Source organism: Eumetopias jubatus, unplaced genomic scaffold (assembly GCF_037043125.1).
Source record: "Eumetopias jubatus isolate StellerSeaLion01/CBP00866 unplaced genomic scaffold, mEumJub1_p1.0 scaffold_9, whole genome shotgun sequence".
Lineage (NCBI taxonomy): Eukaryota > Metazoa > Chordata > Mammalia > Carnivora > Otariidae > Eumetopias > Eumetopias jubatus.
In genome coordinates this window covers 117,536,462-117,552,611 of record NW_028274815.1, presented here as the reverse complement: position 1 = coordinate 117,552,611, position 16,150 = coordinate 117,536,462, and the positions used below count along the sequence as shown (strand labels likewise).

General features: G+C 41.8%; 1 protein-coding gene across 2 annotated transcripts in view; it reads right to left on the bottom strand.

The window, feature by feature from the left end:
- PHF20 (PHD finger protein 20) overlaps nt 1–16,150 on the bottom strand; it is a 145,375-nt gene that overhangs the window by 83,203 nt on the left and 46,022 nt on the right. For both annotated transcript variants that reach the window (XM_028118613.2, XM_028118614.2), the window contains exons 3-4: nt 3,340–3,511; nt 1,594–1,678 (exon numbers count right to left, since the gene is read on the bottom strand). In XM_028118613.2, the coding sequence (XP_027974414.1) occupies nt 1,594–1,678; nt 3,340–3,511 (257 nt within the window). The remainder of the gene's footprint in view (nt 1–1,593; nt 1,679–3,339; nt 3,512–16,150) is intronic.

Sequence of the window (16,150 nt, the reverse complement as noted above, 5' to 3'; positions counted from 1 at the left end):
TCCAAAGAGAAATGTCGCTTCCTTTCTACAACCTCCTTTACAGAATTACCATGTTACTACTCACAACTTTTATCTAAGGGCCAGTCATTTCCCCAAGGAAATATCCACCTACAGTGGATATTATTCAGGAAGAAAATATGATTGATCAGCATAAATCAACCTAACGGACTTGCAGGAACACATCTATGTACATTTAGAACACCTATATCTCATATCATATGATTTAAATCCAGTAAGAGCAGAAAACATTGTTAATCTTGAAAATAAGACTCTAAAAAAGTAAACCATGTCATTCACTAAAAGGCAATTTAATAACATGTAAGCTTTCCTTTAAAATACATTTTTAGGCTAAAGTGATACATATGAAAAGTACTAACAGGGGATTTTATTTGGAACACAAGATTATAAAAGAAATTTAGGGAAACAAGGACCATCCAAAAAGACTTAATCAACCATGAGCTGGAGTATCACTAACTGCTTAGATATTTTAAAACTACAACCTTGCTTTGGAAGCCTGAGGCAAGAGAATTGCGCTTGCGCTTTCAGGATAACCTACATCTTAGGAGAGTTAACCCACAATGGCCTAACAGCTAGAAGGGTGGAGGTGGGGTGAATGTAACAAAAGACAAACAGAAAGTTCTGCCATATGCAAATGTATGTTCATTTTTGACCATTTCAACCCATTCTCAGACAAAGCTTGGTCAGCCCCAGGTCCAGCATTTAACAGAGTGCTGAATGAATACTTGAATAACTTCACTGAATGAAAAGTCAATGTGGCCTCAGAGTCACCACTAACACTGGTACTAAAAGGCCTGACTGGCCTAAACATTCACTGAAGAGATCATGGATATACCACAAACATCCTGAAATAAAATACCCCCCCCCCAAAAAAGGTTATCACTCGGACCCAGAGTCTATTCTCTGAGTGTCAGGATGCTGACCATGCATATTATCTTCTTAACCCTCCTTCTGCCTTTGTACTAGCAAAATGAGCCTCATTGGGTCATGTTGCCAGTCTTGAGTCCTCACAGGTTCTAAACTCTGGCAAAGGCATCCCAATTCAGTGCTCTAAATCACAGGGCCCCAATTTCAACTAGAAGCTTTGATATTACAGACCGCCCTCAATCATGTTGTAACAACAAAGCTTTTTTTTTAAGTAGGCTCCACACCCGAGCTCTACTGACTGAGCCAGCCAGGCACCCTCACAAAGCATATTTTTAAGAAATGTTTATTAATGTCCACCTCATTTCTAGGCTATTCACAAATAATTAAAAGGAATATTAAGGCTTATTTCATCAATTATATTAGGAACTCCTGGACAAAAACCTGCACACTTACCAGCAGAGTGACAGATGAACCATAACTATTTTATGGAAAACTAGTACTAAAATTTAGAAGGCAAAGAATCAAATTCCTTTTTAACCCAGCTTTGTCTCTATTTATAATTTCTTCCTAATTCCTGACATAGTGATTAACTTGAAAAGAGAGGATTCCTAGGCAATAAATACATACTGAAAATACACTATCAGACTCTAATATTACAAACTCCCCCCTAATTCATGAATAAAAACAATTACAACTAAAATGCCTTACCATCCTTGTTAACAGCAGTGACTTTGGCTGGGTAAAAACGACAATCAGACCAGCAAGCAAGGACCTGCTCGTTTATTTGAAATTCCTAAAAAGCATTAAAACAAAACAAAACAACACAAAAAGACTGTTACCAATCCAGTTTCATAGTACGTGTACAGTACCAGATTTTGTGAGAAAAGCTGACTGACAAGAGTGGGAAGGGGTGATGGCTACTGGGACGGAGGAAGATGTTTCTGCTGTTCAACACTGGGTGTCAACCCAAAAGGGCTGGACACAGGATTCTTCCTATCCTAGGAGGTCCGGGCAGGCATAGCAAAGTACTGATTAAAATCCTTACCCTGTCCCTGAGCCTAGGACCACTGGGAACACACCCAGTATACAAACTGGAAGGAGGGAACCTACCGCAGCTCGAGGGAATCAGCATTCATGCCACCTAATACCACCCACATTTTTAAAGGGTCTTTTGCCAAAGGAAGCACCCATTCACTTTTAATATTTCATACTGTTTTCCCAGCACACAGTTTGCATTGATACAGTTTGTAGAATAAATACTGAGCAATCAAATTGGACAACAGTAAACAATTCTTTTTCTTTTTTTTAAGATTTTTACTTATTTATTTGACAGAGAAAGCACACAAGCAGAAGGAGAGGCAGAGGGAGGAGAGGAAGAAGCAGTTTCCCCGCTGAGCAGGGAGACCGACATGGGACTTGATCCCAGGACCCTGGGATCACGACCTGAGCTCAAGGCAGACGCTTAACCGACTGAGCCACCCAGGCAACCCAACAGTAAACAATGGGGGTGGGGGAGGAAGGACACACACAGACAGCAAGAGTTCAAGTTTCCTGGCCAGGGTTAAAATGAAAAACAGAATCCGGGGGTGAGTCAGATCCAAAGGCAACAGGATTTCTACAGATTTCTCAATGCCTGTTTAAAAAACTCAAAACTAATACTTCATATTTCATTCTGAAATCAGTAAAAGCACCAGGCATAGCAATGAAATTTAGAAAAAGGAATATAGTCCAATTCCAAGATATTCAAGAGCTTTTTTTTTTAAAGTAGGCCCCACCCACACCCAATGTGGAGCTCGAACGCATAACCCCACGATCAAGAGTCACACGCTTTACCAACTAAGCCCGCCAGGTATCCCTCAAGAGTTTATAAAAGGGGGTGCCTGGGTGGCTCAGTCAGTTAAGTGTCTGCCTTCGACTACAGTCATGATCCCAGGGTCCTGGGATCCAGCCGCACATCAGGCTCCCTACTCAGCAGGGAGTCTGCTTCTTGTTCTCCCTCTTCCCCCCCACCCCGCCCCCTAGCTCCTGCGCATGCTCTCGAGCTCTCACTCAAATAATAAATGAAACCTTAAAAAAAAAAGAAAAACCTTTATAAAAGACCTTGATATGAGGCTCCACATGGAATGATTGCTTAATAAATGGTCAGACAACAAATAAGTTTAATAAGTGATCTGAAGGGATACAGTAGTATAAAAGAGACAAGGTCCCCATTCATCCTCAATGCTTTTCAACCAAGTTAGTTTATGAACTGTCATGTCAATCATATCATATAGACAGATGACAACTGAGATTCTTCAAGAGCCCCAGGCACCATGGAGATCTCAGGGTTGCAACTATAGGCTATTTAAATAAGGACTGGTTCCCCAGCTGCTACTGACTTTCACACTGAATATCAAAGGCTGGAACATAAAGTAGCCAACGGCTGACCCAGCTCATTATAGACTTGATACTCACAGAAGATCCTTCATCTTCATGTAAGCCCTCTTTCCTCAGCTGTATTTTCTCTAAAGGGCGTAAATAAGGACTGTCCCAGCAGAACCACTCATCATAACGATGGTTCCAACGCTTGAAATGGATGAGTACTTTTCCTTCTTCGTAGTCAATGTCTTCTATGTGAGCTGGATACCTGAGTCGGAAAAAAAAGTTAAATGCCTTTAACACCCACCCAAAATATCCAAAACAGTACCCTTCCAAACCTCTTCCCAAAGGACTAGCTTACCAAAGTACTAAATAAAGCCTACCATTTAGAGACTGTAATTGTGTCAAATCACAAATTATGGAGGCTAACAGACCTGGGGTTCAAATCCCAACCTGGGCATTCTTTAGTTTATGAATTATTAAATTGACTTTTCAGAGCCTGAGTTCTGTCACGTAGAGTAGAGGAAGGATACCCGGCATACTGGGTTACAATGCAAGTTAAACAAGATGACATACACACAAGACCAGAGCACAAAGGAGTCAGGAAGCAAACATTTAACAACTAGATTATATTTTACATAAGCCAATAAATTAGAGTGACCATGCAACCCAGACTGTATTAGATAGCCTGAATTTAAGAATTGTATAATACATATAGAATACCATAAGGCTGTTTAAAAAAAAAAAAGGTTCTGTCATGATATGGAAAACTCTCTCAAGATGAACTATTAAAATGAAAACAGCAAGGTACAGAACACTGTGTATGGTAAGCTATTGTTTATTTTTTTAAAAGATGAAAAAGTAGGGGTGCCTCGGTGGCTCAATTAAGCACCTGACTTAGGCTCAGGTCATGATCTCAGGGTCCGCATTGGGCTCCCCGCTTGGTGAGGAGTCGGTTCTCCCTCTCCCTCTGCTTCCCCCACTCTTGCTCTGTCTCTCTCTCAAATAAATAAAATCTTAAAAAAAAAAAAAAAGATTGGGGTGCCTGGGTGGCTCAGTCAGTTAAGCATCCGGCTTTGGCTCAAGTCATGATCCCAGGATCCTGGGATCGAGCCCCGCATCGGGCTCCCTGCTCGATGGGAAGCCTGCTTCTCCCTCTCCCACTCCCCCTGCTTGTGTTTCTGCTCTCACTATCTCTATCTCTCTGTCAAATAAATAAAATATATTTTTTTAAATATGAAAAAGGGGCGCCTGGGTGGCTCAGCTGGTTAGGCATCTGCCTTTGGCTAGGGTCATGATCCCAGGGTCCTGGGATTGAGTCCCACATCGGGCTCCTTTCTCAGCGGGGAGCCTGCTTCTCCCTCTCCCTCTGCCTGCCGCTCCCCTGCCTGTGCTTGCACTCTCTCTCTGTCAAATAAAAAAATAAAATCTTTAAAAAACAAAAACAAAAAAATGATGAAAAAGTATATTTATATATGCTTAAATATACATAAAAGTATTTTACACAAGAATCTAACAATGGTTACTTGTAGAAGTGTGGTCAGTTCAACAGTTCACCCTCCTTCCAGACTGAGAGTTGGAAAAACCAACAACTACATTTCCCTGACTCCCTAACAAAAGGCAATCAAGGTCATGAAGACCTGTGGGTTTAGAGGCAACTATAGTGGCCAAACCCAGTGCTCCAGGGCAGGGCCTCTCAAACTTTCATGTAACGCAAATCATCAGAGGATCTTGTTAAAACGCAGATTCTGGGGCGCCTGGGTGGCTCAGTTGGTTAAGTGACTGCCTTCGGCTCAGGTCATGATCCTGGAGTCCTGGGATCGAGTCCTACATCGGGCTCCCTGCTCAGCAGGGAGTCTGCTTCTCCCTCTGACCCTCTTCCCTCTCGTGCTTTCTATCTCTCATTCTCTCTCTCTCTCAAATAAATAAATAAAATCTTTAAAAAAAAATGCAGATTCTGATTCAGCAGATGGAACTAGGGCCTTAAGAGTTTTAAACAAGCTCCCTGGAGATACTGATACACTGGTCTGTAGAAGCAAGGACCTAATGTCTAATTACTGCTTCCTAAGTCTCAAACAAGTGTGGAGGGTGGCAGTGGCCCCAGCAGGAGTGAATTCCTGGCCTCCAGAACACAGCTCCAGCAGTGGGTCCTTCAAATTGATACCTAAGGGCAGCAACCATGAGTCCCACTCCTCCAACCCTTCCAACAACTTTGTAAATAGCCAATTTCTTGTGTTAAATCCTTTTGTGGTTAAAGCACCCATGGTGGTTTCTGTTTCCAGCATTAAAACCTAACTGACACACGAGGGGAACTGAGTATGGGGGAGGGAAGGAGTGAAAGTGGGAGGGAGACTTTTTGTAGTGTACCTGTTAATGCTCTTTATTTTTCAACCATATTATTCTGTTGCTCGTTCCAAAAATAAATAAATGGTTAAAAATAAAGAAAAATAAGTATTGTTTGCAATTGTTCTCTTAAATACTTGCATTAATCAGATTGCTATTCTAGATTGAGAAAGTTCAGATTCTACCTATATTTTCTCCCTACAACTTGGATTGGTACCATTTCCAGCCTTTCTTATATCAATCACCTAGTACCCCACCAACCTAATAAACATGTGCTACATAAATAAACAGGCCTGCTTCCTTGTTGTCTGTACCCTATGTCCTCTTCAATCCTATACTAGTAACCTCTAAGGCAGTTTGCTTGCAGTTTAACCTATCACAGTAGGTTGCAGATACTGGGCATTCGATAAATGTTGAGCAAATGAATTCTGCTCTCTCTATTCTTCCCAAAGGTCAGGCATCCTGTCAATTCTTCAATCCCAAAGCTCTTTGACCCCAGCTACCCATTCCAGTTTGAGTCACTTTCCAAGTTCAGGCCCCCATCAATTTGTGTGGGTATTTCTCACACAGGACTGACAGGGTATGCTTTTCAAAATTCTGAATGGTACTATACATACATTAAGTGCCCAAAAAATGTTAATGGAAGGAATAACAGCCTTGATACTAGTGTCCATACTTCAATACAACTGACATACAGCTGCTACAAACATAAGATATCCTGACAGCAGACTAGCTAATTATACAATCTGTGAACTGTGAAGTACAATTGTAGGAGACAAAAGGATTCCCTAAACCTATTCCTCTCTATAAAACTGAGAGAAGGGGGGGGCACATGGCTGGCTCAGTTGGTGGCACATGGGACTCTTGATCTTGGGGTTGTGAGTTCGAGTCCCACATTAGGTGTAGAGATCACTTAAAATCTTAAATAAATAAATAAAACAGGGAGAAGAACATAGATATCTCAATTATACTCCTCTTGACTGGGACGCCTGGGATCAGTCAGTTGAGCGTCTACCTTCAGCTCAGGTCATGATCCCAGGGTCCTGGAATTGAGTCCTGCATCGGACTCCCTGCTCGGCTGGGAGTCTGCTTCTCCCTCTCCCTCTGCTCCTCCCTCCTCCCCTCTCCCCGTGCACTCTCTCTCTCAAATAAATAAAATCATTAAAAAAAATACATATATATTCCTCCTGCCCTCTCATTTGTTCAATCTACAAGAGACTAGCGAGCCTCCCTAAAATATCAAACTCTGATCTAACACACTCCTATTCAAAAGCCCTTTCTCGGACGATTTACTATCTCTAGCAACAGTTTTCAAACACAAGTCTTTGGACCAACACATAGAATTAATTTTTCACAGAACTGTATTTATATTAAATTATTGCAGAACTTTTCTTTATACTAAATCACATTCTTTCTAAATTTTTGGTGCATAAATACGTTTTAAATCAGTGGTAACTGTTTATTTTTAATACTCTTACTAATATTATGGAGCCATTAAAAAGATTAAGTCAGCTCTCTATGTACCAATTTTAAAAGATCTCTAAGAAAAGTGGGAAAAAAACCAACAACTAAAGATGCAAAATGGTACTGAATACACTACCATTTATTTGGGGGAGAGGAGAGAGCCAATACATTCATACCTTTTTAAATGCGTGGGCTATCTCTGGAAGGATGATCAAGCAACCCGGTTTGCCTCTTGGGAGGGGAACTGGATAGTTAAGGAACTGGAGAGGAAGTATGAGACTTATTTTATTCAATATATATCTTTTTGTATGTTTTGAATGTTGTACCATGAGCATGTATTAACTATAAAAAATATATAATTAAATATTTATTTTAAATATCCTTATTTGGCAAAATAAAAAGTCGACAACCTCAGGACAAACCCCAAATTATTTTGAATTTGCACTGGCCAGTGCCTTCTAAAAGTCTGGTAAGTCCAGATCCACAGAATCAACTCCAAATTCTTAGGCTAGCAACTCCAGTGCACATACTCAGGAGTCTGAAGAAGGACCTCTAGGTCCTTGGCTAGCCCAAAGCCCTTCCTTGCTCAGGCACAGGCATCCTACAGTCTGCACACTATACAAACCTCTCCAGAAGAGTCAACAGTAACCAAGGGGTAAGCAAGATTTCCTAAGGAGAAGGCAGTTTTCCCTACTTTCCTAAAGTGTACAAGGATGAAAGGCACTCATGGAGGATGGGGAAACCTAACTGCACTTCAGAGAAAAGGGAAGACTTGGTGAATCAAAACTGCTAGTTGCCTTGGAAAACAGCTCAGCTTTATTAGTCAACAGAACTTTATTTAAGTGACTTTGATCTGTCCAGTCAATCCCAGGTCCTGAAAGGGATTATAAGATATATGTGTTCTGGCTCCTGCCCTTGAGGAGAATCAGACATGTGAACCAATTAAGTTTTAAAACTATTAGGTGAAACCACATAAAACCACTGATAACTACTTTTTACCTACAAAAACAATAATTTTATCTGGTGCAACCTAAATATTTGGACAACCATTAGGGTGCTGGGGAAGAAGCCACAAAGTTAACGTTGTGAATGGAATCTGTATAGGCAGAAAAAGGGAGAAAGAATTTCCAATTTCAACATGTAACTAACAGCCACTGATGAGACTCTAGATTCCGAACTAACATTGCAGCTGGGAGTCACATTTCTAATGGAAATATTAGCCAGAAAGGAACAGATATCAAATACCAAACTGATAACAAAAGTAAGCTCTAGGGAGGGAAAGAGGTACTAAAAATGGCCAAGAGACTTTTGCCAGTAGTTTGAATTTTCTTTTCCTTTTTCTTTTTTTTTAAGATTTTACTTATTTATTTTCTGAGAGATAAAGACAGTGCAAGCAGGGGCGCCTGGGTGGCTCAGATGGTTGAGCGTCTGCCTTCGGCTCAGGTCATGATCCCAGGGTCCTTGGATCGAGTCCCGCGTCGGGCTCCCTGCTCCTTGGGAGCCTGCTTCTCCCTCTGCCTCTCTTTCTCTCTCTGTCTTTCATGAATAAATAAATAAAATCTTTAAAAAAAACAAAAAGAGAGAGAGTGCAAGCAAGGGGAGGAGCAGAGGGAGAGGAACAAGCAAACTTCCACTCTGAGCATGGAGCCAGACTCGGAGCTAGAGCCCACAACCCGGAGATCAGGACCCAAGCTGAAACAAAGAGTCAGACACTTAACTGACTGAACCACCCAGGCCTCCTGTAGTTTCAATTTTTACAAGGATTTAGTCACATAATACTTGTGTAAGGAAAAATAAATACTTTTTAAAAAAATGGGCACCATGCCCTGCACTGCAAGGCCTGAACTCACGACCCAGAGATTGAGAACCAAGCTGAGATTAAGAGTCTGACATCCAACCAACTGAGCCACCCAGGTTCCCCCCAAAATAAATACTTATAAATTAAAAGTTCTGAAAAGTATGTAATGAGCAGACATTCAGCCAACAACTTCATGGTTTTGGGATTTTTATGCCGCTTGGCACATCCACAAAACAGAATATTATGCAGCCATAAAAAAGAGAGAGAAAAAAGAGTGCCTGGGTGAGCGACCAAGTCTTGGTTTCGGCTCAGGTCATCATCTCAGGGTCGTGAGACTGACCCCTGCATCGGGCTCCATGTTCAGCACGGAGTCTACTTAAGACTCTAAGATAAATAAATCTTAAAAAAAAGAGAGAAAGAGAACACACTCTGAATTGATATAGAAAGATTTCTAAGACATGTTAAGTTTTAAAAAGGCAAGCTACAGAATAGTTCATATCTTATGATAACGTTCTTGTTACAAAAGAGGAAAATCAGAGTATGTATTTGTTTTGTTTGCATTGTAGGATAGACAGAAACTAAAAAAACTGGTTATCGATAGAGGACAGAGCAGGTATAGGATAAAGAAGTGGAAGCAAATATTCTCACTGTATACTTTGTTACACTGTTTTGATTTTTGAACCTATTCAAACTCTAGCCAATGGATTATCAATTAATTCCCTTGCATTTCCCAGGTGGACTATCTCATCATATTCAAATTATGACTACACTATCTCACTTTCAATACTGACACCTACCATTTAGCTTTCTTGTTTTACCATACTCATTAGTGCTTCTAAGATGACGCTGAAAATTAGCAAATAGTTGGCATCCTCCTCTTTAATGAAAACGTCTCCAATGTTTCATCATTAAGTCTGAAGTTTGTCAAATTTTCTAATTAATGCCTTTAATGTGAAGTTTTCCTCCACACCCACTTACCAAGGATTCATCGAGAATGAGACCTTTCAGATTTTGTCAAGATGATTATACAGCTTTTCTTTTACTCTATGAATATAATGAAGTAACAGATTTCCTAAGTTTAAGTTAACATTACCCTGCTAAAATACATCATATTTGGTTATGTGTGTCATTCTTTTAATAAGTGTCTATTTGGTGTTTACTGATAAGTTTTGTGTCTCTTTTGTCAGTAGGATTTGTCCAAGGTTCCTCATATTATGTCTTTCCTGCCCAGTTTTAGTATTAGGCTATGCTACCCTCAGAGAAAGTACTAAAAAGCTTGACTTCATTTCTATTCAACCGCCTACTCTGAGACCTTTTCAAGATAATTCTTTATCTACCTTTTCCATCACTTCTATGGTTACTAATCCGGTCATGTTTTCTACCTCTTCTTGAATTAATTTTGCCTAAATAAGAGAGTTTGAAATGATCATCAGATACAATTTAAATATTCAATAGTTTTCCTTTGAAGAAAAGAGCTCAAGACTCAATAAAAACATTTCAAACTCAACTCACAAACAGGATTTTTTTTAATAGATTTTATTTGTTGGGTGGGGGGGAGAGCACGTACAGCAGGGGGAGCAGCAGGCAGAGGGAAAAGCAGGCTCCCCACTAAGCAAGGAGCCCGATCCCATGACATTCTGAGTCTAAGGCAGGAGCTTAACCGACTGAGCCACCGAGGCGTCCCACAAACAGGATTTTTAAGTGGCAAATACAAACACTACAAACACTACATGTTAAGCACTTTATGGGGCAGAAACTACTCCCTATTGATTCCATTATTCAACAAACATTCCTAAATTTATACTCTTTTTTTTTTTTTAAAGAGTTATTTACTTATTTGAGAGAGAGAGATTGCATTGGGGCGGGGCAGGGGAAGAGGGAGAAAGAAACCGAAACAGACCCCCCGCTGGGTGTAGAGCCAATGCAAGGCTTGATCGCACAACCCTGAGATTACAACCTGAGCCGAAACCAAGAGTCAGATGCTCATCTGACTGAGCCACCCAGGTGCCCCATAAATTTATATTGTGAGACAAATGGCTAGGTCCTGGAGTTACAAAATAGATGACCAAACATCAGGGCTTCTAGAGTAGCAAGGGCCTAAAGAGAAGTATGGTGGGTTCCTTGGAATTCGCCATCCGTCTCTACAAAAAGACCAAGAACATTCTTAATCTCTGGAAGGAAAAGAGTAAAGGAGTATCATGCCTAAAATTATCTGGCCTACCTATACCCCGTGACCAGAACCAGATAGAAAAGAGACAATATTTCCTATGGCATGCCTGGGCTAGAGACTAAGTTTCTGCATGCTCTCCCCTACCCCCTCTCTAAAGCACTTGAGTGGACACATTTTTTTTTAATCTTTTGTAAAGATTTTTTATTTTTACATAATCTTTACCCCCAAAGTGGGCTTCGAACCCCTGACCCTGAAATCAAGAGTCACATATCCCACCAGCCAGGTGCCCTGGACCCTTCTCTCTCTCTCTTTTTAAGATTTATTTATTTGAGAGAGAGCAAGTGAGTGTGGGCAAGTGCAGGCTGGGGGGAGTGGGGGCAGAGGGGGGCGGAAGCAGAGGGAGAAGGGAAGGAAAAGCAGACTCTGCACTGAGTGTGGAGCCTGACAAGGAGCTCAATCCCAGGACTCTGAGATCATGACCTGAGCCGAAATCAAGAGTCAGCCATTTAAATGACTGAGCTACCCAGGGGCCCCTGCACCCTTTTCTTTTAAAGTATATTTTTTACCACTCAACTCCTAGTCTCTTCCTTAATTTACCCAAAACTACTTTTGCTCACCTTCCTCAGAGGCAGCAAATGAGTGGAAGTCCACTTCAAACTTTTTCATCAGGTACTGGAGGGTTAGGAAAACAGCTTTAAAGAAGAAGACTTAGTACTTGGGCTGAACCTTGAAAGATGAAGAGAGGTGTTTGCCAAATGTCTGAATTTCCTTCAGACTGTTCTGCATATTGAATGCATAGACATTCAATAAATGTTCATCAAATGTATTTTTTTTAGATTTTATTTTTAAGCAATCTCCACAACCAATGCAAGGCTCAAACTCACAACCCTGAGATCAGAGTTGCATGCTCCACCAACTGAGCCAGCCAGGTGCCTACTTTTTTTTTTTTTTTTGAGATTTTGTTTATTTATTTTAGAGAGAGAGCATGCGCACAAGCATGCACACAACTGGGGGGACGGGAAGAGAGAGAATCCCAAACAGACTCCACACTGAGCACGGAGCCTGACACAGGGCTCAATCCCACAACCCTGAGACCATGACCCAAGCTGAAATCAAGAGTCGGATGCTCAACCAACTGAGCCACCAAGGCGCCCCCAAATGTACTTTTTAAAAAGATTTGACAGGACACCAGAGTGGCTCAGTCAGTTAAGCATCTGCCTTTGGCTCAGGTCATGATCCCAGGGTTCTGGGATCGAGTCCTGCATCAAGCTTCTTGCTCAGCTGGGAGCCTGCTTCTCTCTCTCTCTCTCTGCCTGCCACTCCCCCTGCTTGTGTGCTCACTCTCTGACAAAACTTTAAAAACAATTTTTTTTAAAGATTTGATTATGAATACCTAGAGTCACAAAGCAGCAATAGGAATACAAACACAAATCAAGGTGAATCATCAAAATAAACCAATGATATCCATGTTGCAGAAGTCAAAAAGACAAAAAGATCCCCATACAAGAATTGTCAAACTGGGGGTGCTTGAGTGGCTCAATCAGTTGAGTGTCCATCTCTTGGTTTTGGCTAAGGTCATGACATCAAGCCCCATGTCAAACTCTGCACTCAGCAGGGAGTCTGCTTGAAATTCTCTCCCTCTCCCTCTGCCCTCCCCCCACCCCCGCTCATGTGCACACACACTCTCTCTCTCCAGTAAATAAATAAATTTTTAAATAAAAAAAGAATTGTCAAAATGAAAGGAACTGACCACAGCACCAAGACAAAATTAGTTACAAAACAGCTTTCTTCCAAAGGCCAAAAAGTATTGACAACTCATATTTTTCCAAAATTCAACTTGGGAAGGACAGATAACCTAAACTTCATAGTAAATCAGGTTACTATGGTGACCTTATTTTAAGCAATGGGTATAACTGTCCACTAAGCCAACCAAGAAGCCACAGAAGGCCAGTGTAGCCAATCAAACATAAAGAGACCAGGAGAATGGACAAAAAAAGAAATTCATCAATTCAACAGTTTTTTTTTAAGATTTTATTTATTTGAGAGAGAGAGAGAGGGAACATAAGCAGGGGGAGCGGCAGGCAGAGGAAGAAGCAGGCTCCCCACTGAGCAGGGAGCCAGACATGGCACTCGATCCCAGGATCCTGGGATCATGACCTGAGCCTAAGGCCGACGCTTAACCAACTGAGCCACCCAGGCGCCCTCAACAGACATTTAGAGGCCTGTTCTGGGATAGGAAGTGTGCCTGGGTTTGGAAATACAGGGCCAAATCTATGAAGACATGTGACCGCAGCAGCTGGCAGAGGAAGACAGATTCTATGTTCTAAGACATACTAGGCCTTTCATTTCCTCAGACATACCACATACCTTCCCATATCCAGTCTGCTCCTTTTACTTGAAACATCTCTCCCTGCCCACTCTTCCCAGGCAACAGCCTTACCCTTCTGCAGCCTCAGAATCCCTGACTACAATATCTCAAGTAGCCCCCATCTCCTTCCAGTCTATGTCAGCTTCCCACTTGCTTCCTTCGTAGCACTTACCCCAGTCTATAATTATTTCCTTTGTTTCTCCATTTACTTATGTTTATGGTCGGCTTCCCTAAGAGACTACAGAAGGCTCTAAGAGTATCTGCCTTGTAGTCACTGCAGAATCCTCAGGGGAATAAACATGTGTCTATATACCCACATAATGATAATAAAGGATCACAGGTGCAACAACAGAAGACTACCTAAGGTAGAGTAGGGTAAAGAAGACCAAAAGGCCAGTTCTAGGGCCAACAGGGAATGAAGAGGCCGAGGAAGAAGTGGAGGGAGAAGGGGCTCAAGATAATGCTAGTGAAGAGGAGACACTGGATTTTAATTCTGAAAGATGAAGAGGCATTTTCCAGGTGATCAAGGAGCCAGTGAGGCTGGAGAGTGTTTCTGAGAGAGGGTGCATTATGAGTAAATCAGCATAGGTACAGAGGAAGGGAAGCACAAAAGAGGACAAAGTAGGCAGAAAACTAAAGATGGGAAAGGAAACAGTAATTCCAGGCAGAAAGCTGCACAGGAACCTCATGGATCCCATACCTGTTGTGCAGACGGGCAGCTGGGCCCTAAATGACTGCTTCCCAACAGCAGTCCATGGACCACTGGGTGCTGGTGAACACAGCTAGCAGTCCACAAGGTCTCCATGAAAAATGTTTTACGTGCTTTTCCATAATCTGGACCACCTTTATCAGAGCTAACATAGTATCATTTTGCTCCAGTGCTATTAAAAGTGGGATTAGATAGTATACAGGTTGGAGGTGCCAGTCCTCACATTTTTGAGTTTGAGAAACACTGCTCTAAGCTACCAGATAAGCCAACCTACCCAAGGGCTGCACCAAAAGAGAGGACTGTAGGAGAGTGAAGCTCACACCAAATGAGAGAGAATAATGCCATGTACATGTCCAGAAAGGCAGAGAACAGTCTAGATCTAACACAGGGAGACAATATTGGCTTGTCCACAGTAAATGACTTCAAATCCCGGAAGGCTTGCTGCTCAGTCTTGGCTGCTTATGAGTAAAATTAAGCTGCCCAACCGCACACACTGTGCACATGCTTAAATTAGAGCAGCTAGACAGTGCTTGGCAGGAAATCTGTTTGGTCCCCCACACACAGCAGAAACACGAACTAAAGAAACATTACAGAGGGGAAAAAAAAGGAGGACCAGAAAGAATAAAAATTTCCCTCTGATTTCCCACTCCAACTGGTCAGTGTTCACTCACAGGGCTATTAATAACCAATGTGTGCCACTGACTGTGGGGGTTAGAACTCCCATTACGTAAGGATCTCACTGGATCTTTACCACAATCTCATGAGCACTTAGCAGCTGTCATTATCATCGCACCCATTTTACATTTGTGGAAATGCAGGGTCAAAAGAATTAGGAAAAGGTAAGTAAGATCAGTATACAGATCTTCTGACTAAACCCAGTGAGGAGACTTCTGCTCTTTATCTGACTTCACATATAAATATCCTTGTAGTGACACAGGTCCATAAAGGTGTCTTTCATCTTGGCCACCTAACAGTCTACCTGATGGCTAGCCCAAAATCTACCTAAACTTTCCCCCAGGGGTTGGGCATTCAGACTGCTTCCACATTCTTTCTATATATAAAAATAGCCTTTCTGCAAATACACATGCATTTACTTCAACACTCAAGAGTGCGCCTCTATTCCTGGCTCAGTGCACGCACCAGAAGCAAGAGTTCTATGCACAAAAGTAACATTCTAAGCCATCCCCAGCCTTTTCTGGAGAGAGGATGGAAATGGAAGTTGTATTTAGTGAAAAACAAAAGGCTAACTATTAAGCTGCAGAAAAACTGTGCTGTTTTAAATGCCTTAACTCTTTCCCTACCCCTTCACCACCTCTATTAGTCAACATCTGACACTTCTAACTCAGGAAACGTCTTAAATTCATCTCTCCTCTCCATCCACATCATTTCTCATTAGCAACAACTGAATAGTCAGTACATCCAGGCAACCTATGCCCCTCTATCAGTACAGGCAAAGGGCCTTTACACTCAGTAAATATTTGGTGACTGAATAAACACTACCACTTTTCTGTTCCTAAAAGGGACCCAGGTCTCTCTCTCTCCTGATTAACATCTCCCTTTTTAGCCCAACCTTCCAGTACTCCTGATGTGTTCCCTCTCTGGATTCTGAGACTACATCATATTCCTTGAGCCCTAAATACTTTTGCTCACACTGTCCTTCTGCCTGCTCTCACCGTTCCTTCTGCCTGCTCTCACCTTCACTCCCATCCTGGAAATCTTGTCCGTTGATCTCACTTCCTTCTGACTCCCTGGTCCCTCTCTCCCTCCATCATACCTGCCTGGATAAAGCCCAACCTTAGGTAAATCAGATTCTCCACATTCTCCAGCCAGGCAGCTGATTATGGCTAGATAATGCACTCAACATGCTGATGGGTCTCACTTGAAATGCATGACCACAAACAATCCTTTCCTTGGGGATGGAGCGGGCTGTATGACTGAGTGTGGGAACATGTCTATATCTTGATCTGGGTGGTGGTTACACACATGTATCTATGTATAAGAGATCATCAAGCTACACACTTAAGATGTGTGCACTCTAATATAAATTATACCTCA